The sequence below is a fragment of the Quercus robur genome, chromosome 9, assembly GCF_932294415.1.
Source record: "Quercus robur chromosome 9, dhQueRobu3.1, whole genome shotgun sequence".
Taxonomy (NCBI): domain Eukaryota; kingdom Viridiplantae; phylum Streptophyta; class Magnoliopsida; order Fagales; family Fagaceae; genus Quercus; species Quercus robur.
In genome coordinates this window covers 5,400,458-5,410,414 of record NC_065542.1, presented here as the reverse complement: position 1 = coordinate 5,410,414, position 9,957 = coordinate 5,400,458, and the positions used below count along the sequence as shown (strand labels likewise).

Below are 9,957 nucleotides of genomic sequence, written 5' to 3'. Positions count from 1 at the left end.
TTCTCGGCAACTACTCTCCTCAGCACGGGCCCTGGGTCCTAATGGAAAGTGGGTTGGGTCATAAGTTCTCTGGCCCCACAAAATCATATTTGAAAAAGTATGAAACCATGAAAAGGTAATTTCCATAAATAAAATATGTGTGTCATAATATTAATTTTATTCGTATAAGAATTTTGATTACATAAAGTTAGTGTAGTTATTTCACATATGAATATCTATTTTACTATAAAAGTTTCTTCGTATCTAATTGCTAAAGGTAATATCCACTTACTAAAAACTTCTAAAAATGATGACGAATATCATTATCTTCCAATAATAATCAATTGAGTTTCGCTAAAATATTGTCACAATATTTAATTTTTTGCAATGAATGATGTCATATACTATAATTGAAGCCCTTTATCCAATACCTGTAATCATCCACAATAATTTTTTTTTTTTAATATTCATACTTCCTTGTTTATAACATCATTTTGAGCAATAAAAGAAATTATATATATATATATATATAACAAAGGTAATGTCATCAAATTTTCCATTAGCGAAAATCATATGTCTCGAAGATTTAAATCTAACAAATCAATATTCTTTAGGTAACAAATAAAACATCCTATATCACAATTCCAACTTTTCAAGAACTATTACCTTTAACTCAAAATACTTGAAGAAAATTTTTGGGATATTGAAATTTATCATGGTTGTATTTTGGACATTATAAAATGAAATATTTTATGAATTATAAAATTTCAATAGGGTTTAACTGAGAGAGTAAAGTATGGGGTATTTGCTTGTTTCCAAAACATTAAGGGAAAAATTGCTTGATTTTAAAGTGTAGGAGGGTGGGGGTGGAAATTGTGAACTATCCCAAACATAAAATACTGAAAGTGTTTTTTTCCCTAAAGTTTGTTTGTTTTTTTTTTTTTTACTTAAAACAGCATATTAAAAAAAGAAGAAAAAATACAAAAAGTTAACCCAAGAAAATTGTGTGTGAAATAGTGAATTTTAGCTCATTAAAATTGAAAAAAAAAAATTTCTAGAAAAAAAAAATGCCACAACATTTTCACAAGACCTTTATTTTTTCTTGTAGTTGATTCTAGTATAATATTTTATTATTTTATTTTAACATATAAGGAACTAACACCTAAAAATTTGAGAAAATATTGTGACATTTTGTTGAGTCAATATTTTATTATTTTAAAATTAAAAAAATACTATGGTAAATAAATGGCAAAGTCAAAGTTTCTAACCAAACCTGGGCATTTAAAAAAAAAAAAAAAAAAAAAAAATGCCAGAACAAAACAAAGGTGTCAAACGGTGAGTTTTGTGGTTCTGTAATGATTGAACAAACCAAAATGTTACTGTTGAAAACCTATTGGCTCTTTCTCTAGAAATGCCAAAAAAAAAAAAAAATGCCACAATATTTTTACAAGACCTTTATTTTTTCTTGTAGTTGATTCTAATATGATATTTTTATTATTTTATTTTAACTTATAAGGGACTAACACCTAAAAATTGAGAAAATATTGTGACAATATGTTGAGTCAATATTTTATTATTTTAAAATTAAAAAAATACTAAAAGGCAAAGTCAAAGTTTCAAACCAAATCGGGGCATTTAAAAAGACAAAAAATAAAAAGAAGCCAGAGCAAAAGTGTCAAAATTGGACATTTAAAAAGACGACGACAACCAAAAAAAGAAAAGAAAAAAAAGCCAGAACAAAACAAAAGTGTCAAATAGTGAGTTTTGTGGTTATGCAATGATTGAACAAACCAAAATGTAACTGTTAAAAACCGATTGGCTCTTTTTATATATAGAAACACGTCTTTTGGGTCAGGAGAATTAAAATTAGAAAAATTTCAAAAAAGTGCCTGGACTAGCCCAAAAGAAGCTTTGGGCCTTAATTAAAATGAGGGTAGATATTCCATAAAAATTTCTTACAAAAGTATGATCTCAGGCCTGGCCCATTCTTGGTGAAGCAAAACAATATTGGTTCTGTTCCAGGCAATTAATTATGAGATTTAAGGTCTTTTTTTTTTTCTTTGTTCTTATTTGGTCATGTAAAAGTAAAAGGTCATGCTTCAAAGGGTCAGACTTGTATGTCTGAAATTCTATCACACAGATATTGAATTCAGAAGTAGAAGCATAATAAGAGAGATTTATAGTAAAACTATTCATGTTGAGAAAATATATACCCATCATTTAAAAATATGTGCAGAATCAAAGGAAATTTCAGAGGGACAAGCCCTCCATTGCCACATTATCAAACTCTTAGCAGAGCCTCAGACTATTTTACTCAACAGTTTGGCCAATATGTACTGGAAATGTGGCTATGTTTCACTTGCTGAACAAGTGTTCGATGAAATGCCAGAACGAGATGTTGTGTCCTGGAATTCCATGATAAGTGGTTATCTTTCAGTTGGGTATGGTTGGAATGCGTTTATATTCTTTAAAATGATGTTAAGTTGTGGTTTTGTACCGGACCACTTAAGTCTAAATAGTGTGCTCAAAGTTTGTGTTATGAATGGTGATCTTAGTAGAGGTATACAAGTTCATGGACTTATTGTTAAGCTTGGTCTCTGTGACAATGCCTTTGTGGGTAATGGGCTTATTGAACTATATGATGAATTTGATTGCTTTGATGAGTCATTGAATGTATTTGATGCACTGGTCTGTAAGGATGTTGCAGTGATTAATACCATGATAAAGGTATATGCGAAAATGGGAAATGTAGAAGAAGCTTTTGAGAATTTCCGGTTGCTAGTGTCTGATATGAGAGGACCCACCAGAGCTACTTTTGTTAACTTGTTGGGTGGAATAAGTGGACATGGGAGTTTGAAAGAAGGATTGCTAGTTCATGGGTTTATAGTTAAGCTTGGGTTGGAAGGTCAGGGTCTAGTGGAGAACTCGCTTGTTGGGATGTATTGTAGTTTTGGTGCCATGGATGAAGCTTTTGACTTGCTCCTTTATTTGGGTAGTGAGAATGTGATGTCGTGGACTACTCTGATATCCCAATTCAGCATTCATGGATGCTTTCAAGAAGCCATGGATGTTTTCCAGCAGCTGCATCATGATGAAGTTGTTGCAATAGATGAAGTCATGCTAGTATGCATTCTTGGTGCATCAGCTGCATCTAAGTGCTTATGTTTGGGTACTCAAATACATTCCATCATTGTTAAAACCGGAATCAGCATGCATAAAGCTGTTGTTGCTGCTTTAATGGACATGTATTCAAATTGTTTTTGTTTAGAAGATATGCACAAGGTCTTTCAACAAGTTGGTTGCAATAGTGATTTATTAATTTGGACAATAGTTATTTCAGGTAATGTTCATAATGGGCTTCCCATGGAAGCTCTAAAGTATTTTTCCCAAATGCTAAATGAAGGCGTGAGACCAGATACAGTTGCATGCGTGAGTGTTCTTACTGGATGCATTGGTATGCAGGCTACTGAACATGTTGAAATGGTACATGCTTATGTCACCAAGTCTGGAAATGGAACCAAAAGTTCTGTTCAGACTACTTTGATTTCCCTCTATGCCAACTGTGGATGCTTTAGCAGTGCTGAAAAGCTTATTGTTAGGAGGGTGGACTACGATGTTGTTTCAGTAACTGCACTGATGTCAGGTTATGCAAAATTTGGAGACAGTATAAAAGCTTTGTTTTGGTTTAGAAAATTGCTTAGGGAAGGCGTTTCACCAAACAATTTCACTTTTGCTTGTGCACTTACAGCTTCTACTAAATCAACATCTATCTTGACTGGAAGGTCACTACACAACCTAATTATAAAAGTAGGACTCGAAGATGAAAACTTTGTTGCTAGCAGTCTGATTGACATGTACTCCAAGTGTGGGGCCATAGAAGATGCTGTTCATTATTTTAACAGAGCACAACAAAAAGATATTGTGGTTTGGAATAGCCTGCTTGCAGGCCATGCACATCAAGGGAACAGCAAAGAAGTTTTTCAGGCCTTTAATGAGATGCAAAATTGTGGAATAAAGCCTGACTGGATCACCTTCCTTTCAGTCCTCTCTGGCTGCAGCCATGGAGCTCTTACTGATCAGGTGATGGAATATTTCTGTATGATGCGTGATGTTTATGGGATCAGTCCAATGGTGGAGCACTACGCTTGTGTGATAGATTCTCTTGGGCGTGCTGGATTATTTAAGAAAGCAATCAAGTTCATGGAGGCAATGAAATTCACTCCATGCATGTTAATGTTAAGATCATTGCTCAGTAATTGCATTCTTCATGGGTGCAGTCAACTTGGCTCAGTTGTTGTAGCAAAGATGATAGTGCTAGGTGGAGATGAAATTGCAACTTATGCATTGTTTTCAAAGTTATGTGCTATTGATGAGAGATGGGGTGATAGTATGAAAGCAAGGGAGCTAATGAACAAGAAAGTAGGGCTATCAAAGAAGGTTGGCACCAGCTGGATTGAAAGCAGAAACATTCCATCTTGAAAGGAAGAACGATACCCTCAAAAAGGAGGCTTTGAGGCATGAATATCTGGTATGTTTCCATTGCAGTATTTGCATATTCTGATGGGGAGAAATGTGATGACCTGCCTATTGCCAGCCATTCATCTTGCTAAAATGCACGGTACCAAGGTGAGTACTTGATTAATCTATATTCGTACTTAACTTCCAGCCCTGACAGTTCCTGTTTTGAAATTTAAGCTAAGCACATAAATGAGAATGATGGGGCTCAGATTTATTAGGCCTCACTGTTCATTAGAGATGATATTGTACGGACCCTATTAATTGATTCTTGCAGTTCTTAACTACATGTGTGAATGTGTGTGTGTGTTTGAAAAGTTGTAATTTTCTTTATAATAATCATGATCAGATTTGAATTTAGTTGATTTACTTGTAGAAATTATTTCCTGCTTAGGACTTACATGTTGAGCTCTAATTTCGCCCCAGATTGGTGTTATAATGCCTTATATTTCTTTGGTGACAGGATACCATCTCGCTTATGAGGTTCCTCTGACCGTGTTAAGAGGGCTGCAACAACTCAATAATAGTATGATTACAGATTACTTGAGTCCCCAGACCAGACTGACTCTGTTATCCTTATTGGACCTTGCCACTGGACGATTTTTGAGTTGGATCTCTTTGCATTAAGACTTGGCTTCCATGACCACCGCACACTCTTAGTGCGATGTTTACTCCACAAGTATAAGTGTTTGTAAAGTGTGGGGGGCAAGGGCCGGGGTTTAAGTCTCCAAGAGGGAGCTTCATACACATATACACATAGATTAGGCTAGAGTAGAATTTCTATTTTGTATCAAAAAAAAGACTTGGCTTCCATGCAACATGGTAATTTTACTACTTTACAAACTCACATATCAACTTTTAAACATGAAATTTTAAAAATAATTAATAACAATAATTCACAATTTTTTTACAATGTAGTTGATGTGGCACTAATCATATTTATTGACATGTTAGTACGTAAGTCTTTTGTAATAAAATTGATAGTAGTTTGAACATTTTCCAAACAAAGGTGATGTTGGGTATCTAAGCACTACCTGGAAGAAGGTTGTGAATGCTGAAGACTTTCTTATAATATCCATTAACCAGTTGTACCTAGTAAATGAATTTTGTGTACAGCTGTAATGAACCATACTTTCATTAAGCAGTCTTGTTAATGCTTTCAATTAATAACGACATTCTTGAGTCCTGACTCCTGACAGCTTCATTAGCTTCATTGCCTGCTATATGGGAACACAAAACTTGATAAGAAATCTAGATACTTTAGCTTCTTCTTTTTCCCTGAATGTGTAATTTAGGAATTTTGGGGTGGAAGGAATTAAACTATTAAACTATTTTGGGGTGGAAGGAATTTTGGTGTAACTTTACTGACATATTTGATATTTGTCCTATATGGAATAGTGTTAATTATCAACTTGGGAGTAGTAGTGGGAATTATGTTAATCAGTCAACTTCTCAACTTGGAGTAGTAGCAGGAAATATATTAATAAGATTGGTAAAGCATCCCTGAATTCAGGCTTAAATTGGCTATGTTATTGAGATGCGGGCTTAATATATCATTTCAAATATATTTTCTATATATATTCTTCCTTTTGAGAATCCAATATACTATCTATATATGATTTTTCTAAAAGGTTATATTATCTATGTATATACTACATATATATATATATATATATATATATATATATATATGACTGAAACAGAACTTTTTAATGCTTGTTTTTCTTTTTCTCTTTTTGAATAAATGCATATTTTTCTATACTTTCAAATAAATTTGAGTTTTGAAAGTGTGATTTAACATACATTTATGGTTAAATATAAAGTTTTTTTAACATTTAACATACATTTATGATATAACATCATAAATGTATAATTTAAAAATGACCCATAAAGTTGAGTTTTTTATTTTTTTTTTTTATGGTTTTTTATTTTGTTTAGAGAGTGATGTGCAAAGATTTTTGAATAATAGATGTAAAAGCCTCAAATTTTCGGAAACCTCTAGCAATTGTAAGAATAGAGGGGAAAATGGGCTTTTGCCCTTATTTTTTAAAATATCTACCACAATGTCCCTATTTTGAAACTATTATACATTATGTCCCTGTTTTGAAACTCGATTTTCTAAAAATCAAGTTTTTAATAAAACTCGATTTTTAGAAAATCGAGTTCTAAGTAAGTTTCAATCATCTAACAGGTACTCCTCTAGTGTGGCAAAAACTTACCTAGAACTCGATAATCATAAAATCGAGTTCTATGGGAAACTCGATTTTTAAATATTTTAAAAAATAAGGACAAAAGCCCATTTGAATAGATGACTTTCATTCAAAGGTATGCATGATTTCATTTTTTTTTTTAACTTGATCAGTTATATACACATTCCATACCTTAAATAGCCTCCTTTAATGTGGAAGTTAATCTCACTGCATAACCGACTCTATATACCAAAGATTCTTACCATATAAAAAATATGATTTCTGTTGATACACTTTATAACGTGTGCAAATTTCCTTATCTGAAATGAAATCTAATCCTTTAGTTGGTTGCCCTGTACTTTTTTTTCCTTTTTTGAGAAACGGTTGCCCTAGGCCTGTATAAACAAACTGAACTTCATATTGTTGTCATCCAAAATTTTCACATATCATTTTCTTGCTTGTCAATAATCCTTCAACTTCTAAGGCTTTAGGAGAACATCTTTTGTCTTGTGGTATAGCAAGTTAATTTATTTCAATGGGTTTCCCTGGATACATGGTTAGCCTATGTCATTTTCTTTTGTTTGTTTTTTCATTATTCCATACTCTTCTTTTTTTTCTTTTTTCTTTTTTAAATATAATGCTTTTCCTATATTATGTTTTTGCAGAGTTGTACTCTAAAAGTTGATACCCAATCTCCAGGATGGCACACCACACTGAGCAAAGTGTTGATGAATATTAAAGGTTATTCTTTTTCTTATTTAAATCTCTCTCATACACTTCTGACACAAACACATTTTTAATACATGTTTTTTCATTTTTTTTTGCCATGATATTGACTCTTATTTGCTATGCATTGAAGAAAAAATTGCTTATTGATTTATAATATATTTTTATTTATTTATGTTCATTCTTATTAATATGCCATGTACTGAAAAAAATTACTTATTGATGGACTCTTTTTTTTTAATCTATTTATTTACTTATATTGATTTTATTCTTTGTTAGGTCTATCTTACGAAATTGATGCAAAAGAAGGGGTTGCACATGTTTATGGCAAAGTAGAACCAAAAATCCTTTTGAAGAAGATACAAAAAGCTGGGAAAAAGGCAGAACTCATTGAAGTTCATTCTGAAGATCCCTATGCATATAGTGACACCATGTATGGCCATAATTATGAGTCTTTCAATGACTATCCTTATTATAATTATGGAAGACCAGAGCCTCCTCCGTACCAATCTTATCACTATCCAAACTATCAGCCACACTATTATGAGACACATTACTATGAGCCAATGGCATACTATCCCCACCACCGGTCCTATGAGCCACCAGCACAGTTGTTTCCACAGCCACCATCACCAATGAAGATTGATCCATTCTATGATCCAGATTACTCATGTTCTATTATGTAAAAGCTATATATTATTAGAAAAATAGCTTTGCTTGAGACTTTTTAGTGCAGTATTAGAAAGTTTGTTTGATTTAAATATTCTAGTTTTCCCTCGTTTTTTTTTTAAAGAGGGACTAGGATGTTGGTTTAGATTTCTCTAAGAAATTATAAGGGTTTAAGTTTCTGACTTGGATATATTATAGAGGGCCAAGTCTATGTATGTTGCCATTGGCAATAATATTTAGTACATCTACTTTCTTTTATGATATTTTGATATTTTCACACACTGGAATAGCTTATTGGATTTATGAATTTGGGAATAGGATTCTCTCAATTTCATATGAAATGGAAAAATACCCATTCACGTTTGAGGCTTTTTTTTTTTGACAATATATAATATGTTATGTCATTTAAAATTTTGAATGATAATTATGTTTATTTCCAGTGACCATCAATGTTGTTAAAGTTCATCTCAGTTTGATCTGGATGGCTATTGACCACAATGATCTTTAAGAAATTCATAACCTATAATAATGTCTCAAGAAGTTCAAATGATACTGCCAGTAAAACTAAAACTAATAATAAAGTTTTCAGAAACTGAAAAGGAGTCTAAATTCAACTACTCTTTAGGTGCACAATACCAGGGGCAGAGCCAAGGGGGGTCGAGAGGGGGCAAATGCCCCCCCTGACCTTTCCCCAAACTCTTTTAATATAGCAGCCCCCAACTAGATTTTTAGATTAGTTTGCTATTTTTAACTAAGAGTCAAGAGATAAGTATTACAATTTTTTTTTATAAGAAAAGATAAGTTTTACATATTATCTGAAAGAAAGAAAAAACTAATAACTTAATTATGGACTCATGATAGTTTTTTTTTTCTTTCTTTTCTAATTATTATTAGAAGTCTTATGGAATTTTTTGTCTTTTATATTAATTGAAAATCAATAATTTTGAGGGAATCTCAGCTAGCTAATCCATGGGCTTTATGGGTCAACAAGTTGCTATTGCTGCAAAGTTTCAAAAGTTGGGAAAAATACTCTGTTTTAAAGTCATGAAACAGGGGAGTTTCACGCTAGCTCCATTGGCTCTCTAAACTTTTGAATTTAAAGTGTCTAGAGGAAATCCTTACTAGTTTTTAAGATGTGCTTAAAGTTGCATCATTTTCAAAGGTGTTTTGTAACTTTTGTTAGTGCTAAGTAACCAAAGTCATTTATAGCCAAGGTTTGTTTTGACATTTTTGCAATTATAATTGAAAATCATGAACACGATTTCAGCTGTGTTTCATTCACAAAATATGTAACTATATCTATTCTTTTTAATCTTGCCCCCCCTAAACTAAAATCCTAGCTCCGCCACTGCACAATACCATTGAATGATGGTACATTTTGTGATGGAAATTTTTTACCATCATTAATACTACAAGACTTGATGATCATCTATTTGTCTCAATGGATGTATATAATAATAATAATAATAATAATAATAATAATAATAATATCAATTTCTTTTTATTGTGATCACATGGACAGCATGGAAAAATCTGTCAAAATTTTGATAAAGAAACAATGGTGATTTGGCAATCTAAGCATGACCATGAACAAATTGGCAAAGCTGAAGGCTTCGTTATATTATTCACTAAACCAGCTGTATTATGGATATGTTGTACCATTCATTTCAAGCAAAAACAAAAACTCCTTATTCCTTCAAACATTCATGTATAAAATACAATTTGTATATATACAGATATAATACAGTCTGTTATGAACCATACTTTCTGTGTTTTTTTGTTTTTTTAATGATTAATGAAATATTTTTTCATTAAGCACCTCTTATCAAAGCTTTTCCATTCATAAAGACATTCTTGACAGCTTCATTGGCTTCTTTGC

General features: G+C 32.1%; 1 protein-coding gene across 1 annotated transcript; it reads left to right on the top strand.

Annotated features, from left to right (window-relative positions):
• The first annotated feature begins 1,987 nt into the window (after positions 1-1,987).
• Positions 1,988-5,658, top strand: LOC126699910 (pentatricopeptide repeat-containing protein At4g13650-like). Its single transcript, XM_050397879.1, has 2 exons — positions 1,988-4,605; positions 4,958-5,658. The coding sequence occupies exon 1, from the start codon at positions 2,074-2,076 to the stop codon at positions 4,456-4,458; it is 2,385 nt and encodes a 794-aa protein (XP_050253836.1). The 5' UTR covers positions 1,988-2,073; the 3' UTR covers positions 4,459-4,605; positions 4,958-5,658.
• Positions 5,659-9,957: the final 4,299 nt, after the last annotated feature.